Source organism: Perognathus longimembris, chromosome 10, assembly GCF_023159225.1.
Source record: "Perognathus longimembris pacificus isolate PPM17 chromosome 10, ASM2315922v1, whole genome shotgun sequence".
Taxonomy (NCBI): Eukaryota; Metazoa; Chordata; class Mammalia; order Rodentia; family Heteromyidae; genus Perognathus; species Perognathus longimembris.
Genome location: NC_063170.1, coordinates 26,135,144 through 26,152,920, shown reverse-complemented (window position 1 = coordinate 26,152,920; position 17,777 = coordinate 26,135,144). Strand labels below are relative to the sequence as shown.

Below are 17,777 nucleotides of genomic sequence, written 5' to 3'. Positions count from 1 at the left end.
AGATAAGAGTCTCATGGACTTTTCCTGCCCAGACTGGCTTCAAACTGCCATCCTCAGATCTTAGTCTCCTGAGTAGGTAAGATTACAGGTATGAGCAACCAGCACCTGCTCATGACTTTTCTTTAAAAACTTAATGTTCTGTTTCAAAAGTTAAGCAAGTTAAGCAAGTTAAGCAAGACCTACGTATAGTAAAGTGATCTTAAAAGATTCTACCCTGTATACTAACATAGCCTCTTTTGAGTTTGTGTTTGTGGACACAATCACAATTTATTTTATTTTCTTGCTAAAATGAGTAGAATCAAAATACCTTAATGGAGCTGGGCAAAATCTCCTAATGGAGCCAGGCATCAGTGGTTCATACCTGTAATCCTAGCTACTCAGGAGGCTGAGATCTGAGGATCGAGGTTTAAAGCTAGCTGAGCAGGAAAGTCCATGAGACTGTATCTCCAATTAATCACCAGAAATCTGAAAGTAGCACTGTGGCTCAAGTGGTAGAGCCCTCGCCTTGAGCTGAAGAGGTCAGGGTCAGCGCCCAGGCTCAGAGTTCAAGCCCTATGACTGACAAAAAGTAAAAGTCTCTTAATGAAAAACAATACATATAAATCTAAGTATATATATATGGATGTTTGTACATTGTATATGAGAATCACATTAGGTCAGGCAGTATTATGTGTTTGGAAGGAGACAATCTATCCTGAAATTTTTAGACCTGAAAAAATATAAGTGAAATTTGTATGGAATAAAGACCTCAAAGGCAACAACTTTGAATTGCACACATGGAGATGTGTGCTTCAGAAGTCTCTCCTCTCAGAACTTTGGTGCAGTGCAGTTGTTTCTTACTTTCCATTAATTATTTCTAGTATACAAATTGGAGTCTATTGTTTTAACCAAGATGCTAAATGGAGCACATGCCTAGTGATATTTTACCCATCTCAATTTGCTCATATTTTTATGTAAAATGATTTTTTTCTTAAATATTGCCTCACCTAAAATAACTACCATTTAAGACCATGACAAGTGTAAAGGAAGGCCAAAATGCCCTAAACCTGGGGGTTATTCCCACTACAGCAGTACTTTGAGTGTGGCCCCTGGCTGCCCATTATAAGTATGTAAATTGAAGACATGCTGTTATAAATGAGTCTTTAAAATGCCTTTTAGTTCTGTAAAGAATTAGAAACTTAGAAAAGGTGGGCTGGGGATATGGCTTAGCGGTAGAGTGTTTGCCTTGCATGCATGAAGCCGTGGGTTCGATTCCTCAGCACCACATACACAGAAACAGCCAGAAGTGGCCCTGTGGCTCAAGAGGTAGAGTGCTAACCTTGAGCAAAAAAATAAATAAATAAATAAAGCCAGGGACAGTGCTCAGGCCCTGAGTCTCTAGCCCCAGGACTGGCAAAAAAGAGGAAGGAAGGAAGGAAGGAAGGAAGGAAGGAAGGAAGGAAGGAAGGAAGGAGAAAATTAAAAGTTCTTGCCAGCATCAGTAGCTCAGGAAGCTTCATTTGTATGTTCCTTCCTCAAAGAACAGCATACACATTCTGCAAAGGCTATAGAGTCTAAAAAAGTTATAAACAAGATATACATGTTTTGATAATTTGCACTGGTAAAAATTCTGCTAGACAGAGTTCATTTGTTCCTCAATATTTGGCTGTTGTCTTTCAGCATATTGTTTGCAGACAGTGACAGAAGATAACCCAGAGCTACTGAAATCTCTCAATTCCACAGCATTGCATGGGCTGGAATGTGCCATGCTTTGTCCTGTCAGCTCCATGGAGTACATTCTGTTAAAGACTTTGGTGGCAGGTAAAGTTTTGTCAAATGCAAACCTGTGCTGTTTCACTACTCCAGTCCCTTGTTGTGCCACACCAGGGCTCTCTGCACTTCCAAGTCTGTTCTGAACTTTGTAACATTTGATGGAGAGAGACCTCAGTTCCTGTTATTGCCCATTATCAGGAGGCCTTCTGATTTGTTTTCAGTCTAACCAACTATTTTTGCTTAGTAAAGAAATGAGAATCTCCTTTGATTTATGAGCCAATGAGTTCCAAAGCTGAGTCTGGGCATCCAAGACATGACCACTTCCTTTGCTCTGTGTTCCTCAGCCCCAAGTGCTGTTGCTCCAATATCAGAGCACAAATAGGACATGATCTGACAGTTAGTTGAATCTTAGTAGGGACTTCATATAGTTTTTTGTATAATTTCCTCTTGTTCTTTGACTTTGTGAAGTCATTTATCTTGAGAATTTTGGTTGTTCTTTTTTTTTTTTTTTTTTTTTTGGCCAGTCCTGGGCCTTGGAACTCAGGGCCTGAGCACTGTCCCTGGCTTCTTCCCGCTCAAGGCTAGCACTCTGCCACTTGAGCCACAGCGCCGCTTCTGGCCGTTTTCTGTATATGTGGTGCTGGGGAATTGAACCTAGGGCCTCGTGTATCTGAGGCAGGCACTCTTGCCACTAGGCTATATCCCCAGCCCTGGTTGTTCTTTAATTGTAAAATTTTTGTAACACTTGCCATTGGGATTTTTTTTTAATTATATTTTTTTTATTATTAATTGAACATAAATTTTTTTACAAGGTGTTGTGCAAAGAGGGTACAGTTACATAGTAGGGCAGTGTGTACATTTCTTGTGATATCTTACAACCTGTTTTTCCATCCCTTGTCTAGGTCAGGTAGACCCATATGCAATATACAATGTATCAAGCACATATACAGTGTTCACAGACTTGGTCTCTACTGTCTCTCCGTCTCCCTTTGTTAACAGTCATATATCAGGGAGATCATGCCCCTTTGTTTTCTGTATTCTAGGCTTGTCTCACTCAACATTATTTGTTCGAGTTCTGACCATTTCCCTGCGAATAACAATATTTCACCATTCCTAATCGCTATGTAGTATTCCATTGTGTATAAGTACCATATTTTTTGGATCCATTCGTCTGTGGAGGGGCATCTGGGTTGTTTCCATATTTTAGCTCTTGTGAATTGTGCTGCGATAAACATGGAAGTACAAATGTCTTTTTGATATCTTGGGTTTTGCTGTTTAGGATAGATGCCTAGGAGTGGTATGGCTGGGTCATAGGGTAGGTCTATATTGAGCTTTTTGAGAAACCTCCATACTGTTCTCCAAAGTGGTTGTACTAATTTGCACTCCCACCAACAATGGAGAAGGGTTCCTCTTTCCCCACAGCCCCTCCAGCATTTGTTGTTTCCTGAGTTCAGAGTATAGGCCATTCTAACTGGGGTGAGGTGGTATCTCAGGGTTGTTTTTATTTGCATTTCCTTTACTAGCAGGGATGTTGAGCATTTCCTCATGTGTTTCTTTGCCATTTTTATATCTTCTCTTGTGAAGTCTCTCTTTAGCTCTTTTGCCCATTTCCTAATAGGTTTATTGGGCTTGGAGGGGCTTAGTTTTTTGAGTTCTCTGTAGATGACAGATATTAGGCCTTTGTCTGTTGCTGTGCTGGTAAATATCCTTTCCCATATCGTTGGCTGTCTTTCTATTTTGGTGGCTATGACCTTAGCTGTGCAGAAACTTTTTAATTTGTAGTAGTCCCATTTGTTGAGTCTTTCCCCTATTTGTTGTGCCCCTGGGACTCTATTCAGGAAGTTCCTTCCTGTGCCTATAAGTTCTAGTGTCTTTCCTACTCTGTCCTTCAGTAGTTTCAAGGATTCAGGTCTGATGTTGAGGTCCTTGATCCATTTTGAGTTGATCTTGGTGCATGGTGATAGGCTTGGGTCTACTTTGAGTTTTCTGCATATGGCTGCCCAGTTCTCCCAGCACCAGTAGTTGAAGAGGCTATGTTTATTCCATTGTATGTCTTTAGCTCCTTTGTCGAATATCAGTTGGCTGTAAGAGTGCGGTTTTATTTCTGGGTCTTCAATTCTAATCCACTGGTCTTCCGATCTGTTTTTATACCAATACCATGCTGTTTTTGTTATGATGGCCTTGTAGTAGAGCTTGAAGTCTGGTATTGTGATACCTCCTGCACTGTTTTTTTGCCTAGAATTGCTTTGGCTATTCTAGGTTTTTTGCTGTTACATATGAATTTATGGATTGGTTTCTCTATTTCAGTGAAGAATATGGCTGGGATTTTGATAGGTATTGCATTGAATTTGTATAACAATTTGGCCAATATGGCCATTTTCACTATATTGATTCTGCCTACCCATGAGCATGGGAGGTCTTTCCATCTCCTTGTGTCTTCTTTGATTTCCCTTATTAGAATAGGTGAATAGGTGAATAGGTCCGTCACGCCCTTGGTTAAGTTGATCCCTAGGTACTTTATTCTTTTTTTGGCTACTGTAAATGGAATTGTTTCCATAATTTCCTTTTCTGTTTGTCTATTGCTGGTGTACAGAAAAGCTGCTGACTTTTGTGGATTGATTTTGTATCCTGGTACTTTGCCAAATTGGTTTATTAGGTGTAGGAGTTTGGGTACTGAGTTTTTTGGGTCCTTCAGATATAAGATCATGTCGTCTGCGAATAGGGATAACTTGATTTCTTCCTTGCGGATGTGGATCCCTTTGATGTCCTCCTCTTGCCTTATTGCTATTGCTAGGGATTCCAGCACTATGTTGTTTTTTTTTGTTTTTTGGTTTTTTTTTGGCCAGTCATGGGCCTTGGACTCAGAGCCTGAGCACTGTCCCTGGCTTCTTCCCGCTCAAGGCTAGCACTCTGCCACTTGAGCCACAGCGCCGCTTCTGGCCGTTTTCTGTATATGTGGTGCTGGGGAATCGAACCTAGGGCCTCGTGTATATGAGGCAGGCACTCTTGCCATTAGGCTATATCCCCAGCCCTCCAGCACTATGTTGAACAGAGGTGGGGAGAGTGGGCATCCTTGTCTTGTTCCTGAGTTTAGGGGGAATGATTTAAGTTTCTCTCCATTTAATATGATATTAGCAGTTGGTCTGTTGTTGTATATGGCTTTTATTGTTTTGAGGAATGTTCCATCTATTCCTGTTCTCTCCAAAGCTTTTAATAGGTATGGATGTTGTATTTTGTCAAAGGCTTTTTGGGCATCGATTGAGATAACAATGTAATTCTTAATTTTAGATCTGTTTATGTGGTGAATTACGTTGATTGATTTACGGATGTTGAACCATCCTGGTGACTGAGGGATGAAGCCTACTTGGTCATGATGTATGATATTCTTGATCAGTTTCTGGATCCTATTAGCTAATATTTTATTGAGGAGCTTTGCGTCTGTGTTCATTAGTGATATTGGTCTGTAGTTCTCTTTTTTTGTTGGGTCTTTGCCTGGTTTGGGAATGAGTATGATATTAGCTTCGTAGAATGAGTTTGGGATTTCTCCCTCCGTTTCTATTTCGCGGAAGAGTTTGAGGAGTATTGGTATTAGCTCCTCACTAAAGGTTTTGTAGAATTCGTTGGTGAATCCATCTGGGCCTGGGCTTTTCTTAGTAGGGAGGTTCTTGATTACCTCCTGTATCTCACCGTAAGTTATTGGTTTATTTAGTTGATTTATTTCTTCTTGGTTCAGTTTGGGCAGTTTGTACTTCTCTAAGAATTGATCCATTTCTGTAAAATTATTGTTTTTTGCTGATTAGAGGTTTTGGAAATAGCTCCTTATGATTGTTTGAATATCGTGTGTACTTGTTGTAATTTTTCCAGTGGAGTCCCTGATTTTACGTATATGAGTCTCTTGTCTTCTTTTTTTTGTGAGTCTTGCAAGGGGTCTGTCAATTTTGTTTATTTTCTCAAAGAACCAGCTTTTAGTCTTATTTATTTGTTGAATGGTCTTTCTATTTTCAATCAGATTTATCTCTTCTTTAATCTTTGTGATCTCTCCCCTCCTAGTCGTTTTAGATTCTGTCATTTCTTGTTTCTCCAGTTGTTTTAGTTTCATCGTGAGGGTATTCACCTGCGCTGCTTCCATTCTTTTAATGTGGGTGCTGAGTGCAATGATCTTGCCCCTCAGTACTGCCTTAGCTCTGTCCCATAGGTTTCTTTGTGATGTGTTTTCTTTGTCTTTGTGGCTTATGAATTCGTTGATTTCATCTTTAATTTGGTCTGTGGCCCAAGTGTTGGATAGCAGCATGGGGTTTAGCCTCCAAGAGTGTGTATAATGTCTGTGGTTTCCTTTGCTGTTGAGGGTTACCTTTAATCCACTGTGATCAGATATAATACATGGGATGACGTCAATACTTTTGTATTTGCTGAGGTTCTTTGTGTGGGCTATGACGTGGTCTATTTTGGAATATGATCCATGGGCTGCTGAAAAGAAGGTGTATTGGGTCTCTGTAGGGTGAAAGGTTCTATATAGGTATGTTAGATCCATTTGGGAAATGGTGTTATTTAGGTCCTCAGCTCCCTTACTAATCCTCTGGGTGTTGGATCTGTCTCTTGGAGAGAGAGGAGTATTAAAGTCACCCACTATGATTGTGTTTGCGTCTATCTTGCTCTGTAATTCTTTGAGAATTTGCTTGACATATGTCGGGCCTCTTTTGTTCGGTGAGTATACATTTATCACCGTGATGTCTTGATTCTGGATTTTTCCTTGTATTAATATGTAGTGTCCTTCTTTGTCTTTTTTTTTTTTGGCCAGTCCTGGGCCTTGGACTCAGGGCCTGAGCACTGTCCCTGGCTTCTTCCCGCTCAAGGCTAGCACTCTGCCACTTGAGCCACAGCGCCGCTTCTGGCCGTTTTCTGTATATGTGGTGCTGGGGAATCGAACCTAGGGCCTCGTGTATCCGAGGCAGGCACTCTTGCCACTAGGCTATATCCCCAGCCCCCTTCTTTGTCTTTTTGAGTGGACTTTAAAGAGAAGTCCAGCTTGTCTGAGATCAGAATGGCTACACCTGCCGTTTTGGTGGGTGCATTTGCTTGGTAGATCTTGCTCCATCCTTTCATTCGAAGCCTGTTTTTGTCCCTTGCTGTAAAGTGCGTCTCTTGTAGACAGCAGATGTCAACTTTTTGTTTGCAAATCCATTCTGCCAGTCTGCTCCTCTTAATCGGGGAGTTTAAGCCATTTATATTTAAAGAGATCAAGGATAAGGGTGTTTTTTTCTCCTTCCATTTTCTTGGTGGGCTGTTTTTTCCTGTTTTTTTTTTTTTTTCTTCTTGTCTTTAGTGAGCTGGTCTTTCTGCTGGACTTTGGCTATTGAAGTTTCTTTCTGATTCTGTCTGTGTGTCTTTTACGATCTCTGTTGGGTGGGGTTCCCCTCTTAATATTCGCTGTAGGGCTGGTTTTTTATTCACATACTCCTTTAGCTCCTCTTTGGTGTGGAAAGATCTGGTTCTCCCTTCGAATGTGAACTCCAATTTCGCTGGATATTTGATCCGAGGTTGTAAATTGTTATTCTGGAGTACTTGGATGGTGTTCTTCCACTCACTTCGAGCTTGGTAAGTTTGTGTGGATAAGTCGGATGTTATTCGAATCCTCTTCCCATTGAAAAAAGTTTCCTTCTTCGCTTTGGCTGAATTCAGAATTTGCTCTTTAATCTTGAGGTCTGTAGTCATGAATATTATGTGCCTTGGGGTGGTTTTCCTGGGGTCTGGCCTGCCAGGTGTCCTATAGGCTTCGGTTACCTGGATGGGGTCCCCTGTGAGATTGGGGAAGTTTTCTGCAATAACTTTATTGAGAACATGATTAAGCCCTCTGTTCTGATATTCGGCTCCTTCTTCTATTCCAATTATGCGCAGAGTATATCTCTTTTCTTTGTCCATTAGTTCCTGGATTAATCTTCCCTGAAGCTTCACCTTTTCTTGGAGTGTGGTCATTTTCTGGTTGTTGTCAGCTGCTTCATCGTCCAGGCAAGAGATTCTGGATTCTATATGGTCCACTCTTTGTGTTATGGTTTCAATTGCGGAGTTTATGGATGTCAGAGAGCTATTCATGGTTGTCATATCAGCTTTCATCGTGGAAATTTCTTCCTTTAAAGAATTGTATTTTAAATCTATTTTTTCATGCATTTCAATTCTCAGGATGTGGAGATTTTCTTTAAAGGTGGCTTACATTGTATCCATTTTTGCTTCCATTTCTTTCTTGGCTTCCTGGGTGTCCTTCCAGATTTCCGCTCTAAACTCCTGGAATTGTTTTCTGATTTCATTTCTGACGCTTTCGATCATTCCTGTTAACATGGCCTCATTTGCTTTTTTAGTCTCCATCTCCTCTTCAGTCGTGCTGCTTTTTGGAGCTGGCGAGTTGGCTTGTCCTTTGATGAACTGAGTTATGTTTCTTTGTGATTTGCGCTTCTGGAAATCTGGGTGGCTTCTCAGGTTTGGTTTGTAGCTCTTTCCTCCCTCCTGTGTAGGTGTATCTACGGCAGCAGGTGCTGCCGCTGTGGCCCCGCCCACTAGTGCAGGGTACACGCCTACCAGAGCGGGCGCTGTCGCCGGGGGCCCTGCCCTCCTGTGCGCTGTTGTCCACTACAACATGGACTTTAGCGGGATATGCCTCCCAGAGCGAGTCCTGGGTTGTTGGGTTGTGCTTGCGCCCTCCCACGAGTCCGTTGGGGGGGGGCGGTATGTGTGGGGCCCAGTGGGATTGACTGTCCGGGTGTGGCTTGGCACCCTCAGACCTCGCCTCCGCTGCGAGGAGGGGGGACCTGATCAGGCTCAGGTGACCCTGCTGGGCTGGTATTGTCCACCAGCGCCTGTGATTTTGGTTGTAAGAGTCTGCAAGGTCCAGGCGCCTCGGGTGGGGCTTGCCCTGCCGGCCGTCCCCCGGCCCCTGTTGGGAAGGGGACGGGGCCAGTTCTGCCAGTTCAGGAACCTGTGGGGGCTTGGGGCTGTTCCGCCCTTCCCCTGCTAAACTGGCTTCCCAGCGCCTGATGGGAGCTTCCCACCTGATTTGGGGGTTCTTTGTTCCCTCGGGAGTGGGGAGGGGGAGGGAGGGAGATCTAACTTCTTTGTCGGGCTTGGGTCTCCCGTTGGGGGGAGGGGATAATGGGGGACTCACTTTTGCTGCTTTGTGTGTGTGTCCCGCGCAGCCGTTGGCCCTTCAGGGGTTGGCGAAGTGTCGTGGTGGCTTCCCCCGTTCCCTCTTTCTGCCGCGCTGGGTTCCCTTGTCCGAACCCAGTGTGGACCCGAACTTCTCGTCGCTGCCGGTGTGTGTCTTGGTCTGCACCCTGCCTTGTGTCCGTGGGGTCTCCCGCTATATGAATTCTGCGCTCCTGGCAGCCTGTCTGCCGATCGCTGGGTTTCCCTTTCCCAGCCTGGCCCTGTTTGGGCCAGGGTCGGCTGGTGGGGGGAGGTGCCCCGGAGAATCTCCGGCTCCGTGTAGGTTTTCGGTTCTTCTTTTTTGCTCCTTTTTGTTTTCCTGCGTTTCTCCACTGCTTCTGGCTGCTGGTTTTGCTGGGTTCTTGATGGGGTGTTGGGTGTTGGAGTTCCCAGCTCGCTATTCAGTTGGTGCGAGTCGGGGTGCCTCCCTATTCTTTCGGCGCCATCTTTCTCTCACCGCCATTGGGATTATTTTGAGTATGAAATTTGGTGGTATAAAATAAGTACATGTTGTACAATATAACTCTGGATCTCCTTTATATCTTGCAAAACTGAAACTGGACTCAGTAAATGACATTTTCTTTCCCCTAGTTTCTGATAACCTACATTCTATTTTCTGTTTCTGAATTTAACTGTACATGCCTTATGTAAGTAGAACAATTTGCATTTATTTGTTGTCACCTTTTGGCTCTTGTGGATAATGCCCCAGTATTGTGGAGTGACGCTTTCTGCCTTTTGGGTATGTGCCAGAGTGGTAGTTTTATTTTGCCATCACTTTAAAAAAAACTACTTAACGTTTTAGCTCCTATTTTAGCTTGATAAGCAAAAGCCAGCATCTGTTTTGTGCACATGAGACCTGGAGTCCAGTGCATTCCATTCCACTCTTGGAAAAAGAAAAGCAGCTAGGGTCAAGATGAAAGAAAGCAAGGCAGTTCACTCTGTCATTCATAGAAACCTGATCATTGTTCTCTGTGTGTATTGATATGTTGATTATCTGAGAGACATTATGTGCCAAGGCAGGGAGAAGATTATGACTTAGCCTGGCTTGAACTCTTGATCCTCAAACCTCAGACTCCCACGGGCTGGGATTTGGGGGTAGAAAGCACTACACATAGCTGTGCAGTGTTTGTGTGTGTGTGTGTGTGAGTGTGAGAGAGAGAAAGAGAGAGTGTGTGTCTAGGAGCTTGAATTCAGGGCCTCAGTGCTTTCCCTATAGTTTTGTGTTCAAGGCTAGTACTCTACCACTTGAGCCACAGCTCCACTTCCAGCTTTTTGGTGTTTAATTGGAGATAAGAGTCTCCCAAACAGTCAGGTGCAGGTGGCTCATGCCTCTAATCCTAGCTACTTAGGAGGCTAAGATCTCAGGATAGCAATTTGAAGCCAGCCTGGGCTAGTAAGTCCAAGAGACTCTTATCTCCAATTAATCAACAGAAAACTGGGAGTTGCCTGGTGGCTCAAAGTGGTAGAGCTCTAGCCTTGAGTGAACAAGCTCAGGGACAGTGCCCAGGCCCTGAGTTTAAGCCCCACAACCAGCCAAAAAAAAAATGAGTCTCACTGACTTTTTGACATTTCATTAAACCTGAACAAATGCAATGGGATTGAGACATTTTAAAATTACCTTTGAGGTTGAAGACCCATTCTTGTGGAAACTGTTCTTACTATAAGGTTTTACACGTAAGTTTTTCTTCATTTTTCCTAGGCACAGTCTGGAATCTAAAGGACATTATTCCATCCAAGAGTCAGGCAGAGATCATAAATGCCATACTGAAGATCTTATCTGAAGTTTTAGAAGTGGATGCTATGGAAACAGTTATTCAGATGAAGGAGGCCGAGACCCAGAGGATGAAGATGGCTGCGGAGACTGAGGAAGTCCTGGAGCATGCTAGTGGCATTAATGGCGCTGATCTGGTTGAAGATGATGAAATGGAGGAAACTCCTCGAAAGAGAAAAGTCAGAAGAAAAACTTTTATTTCTGATTTACTTCCAGTAAGTCAAATTGATGTTCAGAATGGAATAATAACAGCTGTTTTCTTTCAGCATATTTCTAGCTTTATAGAAAAGCCCTAGCAAAATTGGCTGTAGAAAGAGAATTAGTGCTGCGTTCGCATGGATTCTCATTAGAAGTCAACTCCCAGAGAGGGGGAAAATCTCTTGTCTAAAATTAAATACAGGAAATTTTAAGGATCAGCTAGACCAATCTTTTTGGAACATGTTAGAAATACCCAGTTATCTTCCTAACTCTGCCTCTCACTTCAGTTACACATTGCCTCCAAGACTGTCTTCAAATTAAAAAAACTTGTACTTTGTTCAGATTGTCTCCAACATTCTAGTCTCCTGTTTAGCAAAGTGACAAGTCAAACCTTCATTGACTTACTACTGCTTAGTAGAAAATCAGTGAAGGTTTGACTTATCTGGGGCTGGGATTTTGTGGGGAGGCTAAGCAGTCTAGTTCAGGAATCATTTCAGCTAAAATAGCAAAGGCTTGTGTACTTTTCTAGATAGTACTACTATATATGAACAACCAAAGCATTGCATTGGTGGGGTAACTACAAAGTAAGAAGGCTTTCCTGTCCTTGGATTGTTTGTGAATGGAGTCACATGAAAACCATAGTGTCTCCTTAGGTGACACCACGTATTTGAACTCAATGTTTAATTCTTACCTCTAGTGCCTGTGTCTCCGCAGGTGCCAGGATACCATCTTTACTGCTAGATTGTCAGGAGCAAAGGTGGGAATAGCAGCAAGGCTGTATGAACTCTGGGCTTCTGAAACACTAGCAGGCAGTGGGAGAAGGCTATTCTTTGTGACTTTCCTGCTCCCAGCCTGTTCCCCTGGTCTCCTAGAGGGAGTAAATGAGGAGACCCAAGTCTACCAAGGTTAAGATAGAAGTACATTGTTTAAAAAGTATCCATAATTAGGTGTTATGTAGAGATTTGTTTTCTTACATATTATTTTTAAATAGAGGGGTTGAGGATATACTCACTGATAGAACACATGCTTACCATGTTCAAGGCCCTAGGTTTGATTGATAGCACTACAAATAATTATTTTGTGATTATAATGTCCAGTGTTTCTCATAGCACAAAATTGCTTTTAAAGTCTTCACTGAGCAACCTGGATTGTTTTTAACAGTGTGAGTCCCCTCCCCAGCTCCCAGTCAAGGTGTGTGTTCCCCACACCTTGCTTACATTGAAGCAAATCTCAGTTGACATTGCATGTCATCTACTTTGATGTCAATTTAGAACAGTAAAAAGCAAAGCAATGTTCTGAGCAGCCTTTACATAAAGTGGAAGTTAATTCTAGAATCGAAGCCTCTCTTTGTACCACTGAAGTGGTGACAGCCCAGCAGCAAGTCTTCCTAAGCTACGGTCTACTCTGATAGAGGCTTGTTTAATCAGTAATGACACATGCACAAAGCAAGTAGGAATGGTTTTCTATACAGTTAGTAGGAATAAATGAAGAACAAATTTAGGACTTGCTAGGCAACACCTATTAAATTAGCAATATGATGTGTGGTTCTGTGGTTTAAATCCAGGGCTCCAGCATGCTAAGCATGAACTCTACCACTGAGCTACACCCAAGCTACCCCCTCTAGAGCTCGTTCAAACTTGTACTTAGATTCTTGGATCAATGAAGTAGTTTTCTTGTTTGTTTGAAAATAGAGCAATGAAACTCGTTGAAATTGATTTAAAAAGAGGGAAGAAGGTAAGAGATTGATGGGATGAGGATACATTGAATACATGTGTGGATGTCACAGTGAAATCCCTCTTGTATGCCTAATATACGCTAATAAAAATATCTCAGGCCAGCCAAGCACAGATGGCTCACTCCTGTAATCCTGGCTATGCAGGAGGCTGAGATCTAAGGGAGATTTGAAGCCAGCTCAGGAAGGAAAGTCTGTGAGACTCGTACCTCCACTAACCTAACAAAAAAGCGAAATACAGTTGTGGCTCAAGTGGTAGAGCACTAGCGTTGAGCAAAAAAATGGAAGTTCAAGGGCATCATCAAAGCTATGAATTCAAACCCCAGGACAAACACAAATAAATAAAATAAATAAATATTTTTAAAAGTAAAAAAATTTTCCAGGACAGAGAATTTGTTGGTGGGATTTTAACGAGCCCAAACATTCTGAAAAGGAAAATGTGCATAGAGACCCTACCACTGTGTTGTTTTTTTTGTTTGTTTGTTTTTGCTAGCCCTGGGGCTTGAACTCAGGGCCTGAGCACTGAGCCTGGCTTCCTTTTGCTCAAGGCTAGCACTCTACCACTTGAGCCCCAGTGCCTCTTAGGCTTTTTCTGTATATGTGGTGCTGAGGAATCGAACCCAGGGCTTCATGTATATGAGGCGAGCACTTTACCACTAGGCCCAGCTCCACCAGTATGTTTTTAACCTTGGACCCTGTAAGTCTGAGGATCTAAGGATCCATTGCAGCTGGCTGTCCACATCCATGAGGGATTGCTTGCTCAGATTCTCCGCTGGTCACCTTATATATAAGAATGTTGGAATGTTCACATCCAGCCAGTGTCCATCTCCCCATATGCTCTTAGGCACCCCTGGATTATGAACTCATTGTCAGACAAGAAGGGTTTTTGTTTGCTTGTGGTGCTGGCATCAAAGCTGAGACTTTTGGGCAAGCACTTGCACTGCCCCGTATTCCCCACCTGACTAACAGTGCAAATGCTATGGAACTGGTTTGTAAACTGTAGTCACAAGAAAGACAGTAATTCTCCTCCAGGGATTTTTGTTCCTAAGTTAGTTAGCTGGGTACTGTGCCATGTGTCTGTGGTCCCAGCTCTAAGGAGGCCAAGGCTGCAGGATCACAGCCCAGGAAGGTGAGGATAGCCTGTGCAAAGTTGGTTGAATCCATGATTGCTATACCCACAGGTACAGAGTTGACTATAATCACAAATGGGTGTTCCATTTAACAGAATATTATGGGACACCAAAAAGCAACTATAAATGAAATTTGGAAAAAGACAAAGAAGTACATATTTTTAAGCTGATTCCACTATTTTGAAATATTGGCGTGGATGTTTCATTTTTCATAGACAATTTTAAGAATTATGGTGATATAAATTTACATGACCTGTTTTAGGTGATGTGACTGGATGAGATTATACATTGGTATTACACGTTCCCAGAAAAGTGTTCCCCACTTCTTTCAGGCTTCAAGAAGTACTTTTTGGGGCTGGGGATATAGCCTAGTGGCAAGAGTGCCTGCCTCGGATACACGAGGCCCTAGGTTCGATTCCCCAGCACCACATATACCAAAAAAAACGGCCAGAAGCGGTGCTGTGGCTCAAGTGGCAGAGTGCTAGCCTTGAGCGGGAAGAAGCCAGGGACAGTGCTCAGGCCCTGAGTCCAAGGCCCAGGACTGGCCAAAAAAAAAAAAAAGAAGTACTTTTTGTTTTCTAGCCATGTGCTGATAGTTCATGCCTCTAATCCTAGCTACTCAGGAGAATGAGATGTGAGGATTGAAGCTTGAAGCTAGCTCAGGCAGAAAAGTACATGAGACTTTGTAGCTTCAATAAACCACCAAAAAGCTGGAAGTGGAGCTTTGGCTCAAGTGGTAGAGAACCAGCCTGTGCAAGAAAAGCTCAGGTACGGGACTATGGAGTACAAGCCCCAAGACCAGCAGCAAAAAGAAAAGGAAAAGAGGGCGGAGCCAGAGGCCAAGAGGCTGTGATGCGATGGGGGTGGGGCGGGGGCGGGGCCGGGTGAGGGGCAGAGGGAGGTGGGGGTGGGGCGGAGTAGAGCTAGCATGGTTGACCCTCTTTCTCTGCTCCTCTTCTGTGTCGTTTTGGCCTCTTCGCATCTCCGATCCCTGCTCTCGGGTTAGGGTTAGGTAGGAAACATGAGCGCCAACAGTTTGGATAAAGATGACGAGTTTGATGAGCAGTTGCCAATGCAGGAATCGTACGGAGACATCCATAACGATCCCAACGGAGAAACGGATTCTTTGGGGCCGCAACTGGCCGATAGTCCGTATGAGTGGGACCAGGATAAGAAGGCTTGGTTCCCCAAGATCACTGAAGACTTCATTGCTGCCTATCAGGCTAATTATGGCTTCTCTAATGACGGTGCAGCTAGCTCTTTTGCCGGTGTCCAGGAATCCTGTAGTCAGCCTGTAGAAGAACCTCCACAAAGAAAAACCCCTGAGCCTGCTGATCCCAAAAAGAAGGGAGAAAAAAGAAAGACCGACTCAGGATGGTTCCATGTGGAAGAAGACAAAAATACAAATGTGTATGTGTCGGGCTTGCCTCCAGACATTACACTGGATGAATTCATACAGCTTATGTCCAAGTTTGGCATCATTATGAGAGATCCTCAGACAGAAGAATTTAAAGTTAAACTCTACAAAGATAATCAAGGAAATCTGAAAGGAGATGGGCTTTGCTGTTATTTGAAGAGAGAATCTGTGGCACTTGCATTGAAGCTTTTGGATGAAGATGAAATTAGAGGCTACAAGCTGCATGTAGAGGTGGCAGAGTTTCATCAGAAAGGGGACTATGATGCCTCAAAAAAGAAGAAGAAGTGCAGAGATTTTAAGAAGAAGCTGTTTCTTCAGCAAAAGGAGTTGGATTGGAGACCTGAGAGGAGACCTGGACCATCTCGAATGCGCCATGAGCGAGTTGTCATCCTCAAAAATATGTTTCACCCAATGGATTTTGAGAATGATCCATTAGTGCTGAATGAGATCAGAGAAGATCTTCAAGTTGAATGTTCAAAGTTTGGACAAGTTAAGACACTCTTTCTCTTTGACAGGCACCCAGATGGTGTAGCCTCTGTGTCCTTTAGGGATCCCAAGGAAGCTGATAATTGTATTCAAATCCTTGATGGAAGGTGGTTTGGTGGCCGTCAAATTACTGCCCAAGCATGGGATGGAACTACTGATTATCGGGTAGAGGAGACCTCAAGAGAAAGGGAGGAGAGGTTGAGAGGATGGGAAGCATTCCTCAATGCTCCAGAGGCAGACAGAGGCCTGCAGTGTCCAAATTCTGCCTGTGCTCTAGAAAGGACAGGGCCTTCAAGAGTAAGGCAGTGCCCATACACATCTAATGTGAATGCTCAAGAGGCTTCAACTAGAATGGCATTTATAGAACCTATTGAGGAGAAGAAGTCTGTAAAGATAGAAAATAGGGAAGAATTTGGAGAAGCTGCTTTAGGGAAAGATGCTAAAGAAGATGGGCCTGAGAAAGAGATGAAAGAAAGCTCTCCTCCCAAAGAGTCAGAAGGAGCCTGCCCCAAGACAGAGTGTAAAGCAAGGTGCACAAAGAAAGGGCTTGAAGATGATTCTACTGAAGAGGTGAAAGAGAATGGCTCTGAAAGAGTCTAAGAAGAAAGAAAAAAATGATTGTGAAGGGAATGGCCTTCCACAAGATTCAAGAGATGGAGACCCCAACAACGAATCTGAAGAATGCAACCTCAACAATGAGCTGGAAGAGGAAGACTCAGAGAAAGAATCTGATGAAGACTGCCCTGGTAGGCAGTCTGAAGAAGGCGCCAAAAAAGAAACAGACCAAAATGGTCTGGATAAAGATGCTGAGAGGACAGCTCTCACAGAGTTAGAAGAAAATGACACTGACAAGCCCAAATTTGATGAAGGGTCTGAGAGAGCGCTGGAGGAGGAAGGCGCTGACAAAGACTCAGAAGAAAAGGAAGAAGGTGTGTGTGAGAAGGTTTTTGATAATGAGAAAGAGGAGAAAGAAGATGTAAATGAAAAAGGTGAAGATTCTGATGAGAAGAAAAAGATAAGCCAAATGAAAACTTGAAGAAGATGATCTTAAGGAAGATGAAGATGACAATGAGAAATTGTTTGAGGGATAACAGTTTCATTGAGAAGTCATTCGATGATGATGAGGGTTCCAATAAGAAGTTGTTGGGTGATTCTGATGCAAGGGACCCTGGTGACTGTGAAGGCAGATGGGCCTCTGTCCACAGGCAGCAGCTTTATTCTTGGTCATGACGATAACAAAGACAATGAAGAGAACGACAATGAGGATGTTCAATTCCTTACTCTTGCTTTTAGGAACAGCCCTCCATCTCCATCTGCCTGTGCTTCATGGTCGTTATCAGTAGTGTTAGATGAACATGTATATAGTGGTAGGGTGCATAATGCAGTATGTGTTGAAATTTTTTATTGTTACCTTTATGTCTTCCTATAGATTTTAAATATATCTTAACTGGCTTTTCAATTACATCTTCATAGTTAAAATGTAAATAAACTGGATACTTGCCCTTTTATCAGGTTTGTTAAGTTCATGCAAAAGAATATTTTTGTAAGTATTCTGATGGAAGTTTATGATATTCAAAAATAAAGTAACTTGATAATCTGCAGGAAAAAGAAATACTTTTCGTTTTTGAAGAAAGGCTGGCTAGCCTGTCTGCCTTAGGAAGGGCTTGTTGACAGTAGATGTGTGTTAATGTGATTCCTCCAAGAAAACCTCTAAGTACCTAAATACCGGTCTGTTACGTGCAAATGCTTGGTGTCTGAAGTGAGCTTTTGTTTTAATCTTAGCATGCTGAATTACTTCCTTAACGCATGAGATTAAGTTTCAGGGTGAATTCAGTTCAGAATTCCTGAGTTATCTATCTGTTCTTTCCAGCTACCTAAGCCACCCTGTAGACAGATGGAAATGCCGTTAATGGTGGCATGTTCTCCTGTGCCAGGAGGAACTGAGATGCTTGTTTGTGCTTCTAGCATTTGTGGCTTATTCTCTGCCTACCCCACCCACATGTGCTCCGTTCCAAGTGGGGAAGTTTTCCAAGTAGGCTTTAACTATAAAGAAATGCATGCAAGGAAATACTTAATTGTTTGTTTGTCTGCTTTTTA

The 17,777-nt window shown here is 42.9% G+C and overlaps 2 protein-coding genes across 3 annotated transcripts in view; both read left to right on the top strand.

Moving 5' to 3' along the window:
* Nucleotides 1–17,777, top strand: part of Heatr3 (HEAT repeat containing 3) — a 44,657-nt gene that overhangs the window by 10,715 nt on the left and 16,165 nt on the right. For both annotated transcript variants that reach the window (XM_048355653.1, XM_048355654.1), the window contains exons 6-7: nt 1,660–1,800; nt 10,646–10,932. In XM_048355653.1, the coding sequence (XP_048211610.1) occupies nt 1,660–1,800; nt 10,646–10,932 (428 nt within the window). The remainder of the gene's footprint in view (nt 1–1,659; nt 1,801–10,645; nt 10,933–17,777) is intronic.
* Nucleotides 14,712–17,772, top strand: LOC125358483 (HIV Tat-specific factor 1 homolog). Its single transcript, XM_048355652.1, is given in 5 exon segments — nt 14,712–16,270; nt 16,272–16,706; nt 16,708–16,765; nt 16,767–16,837; nt 16,839–17,772. Coding segments are annotated over 5 exon segments (2,307 nt in total). The 5' UTR covers nt 14,712–14,798; the 3' UTR covers nt 17,110–17,772.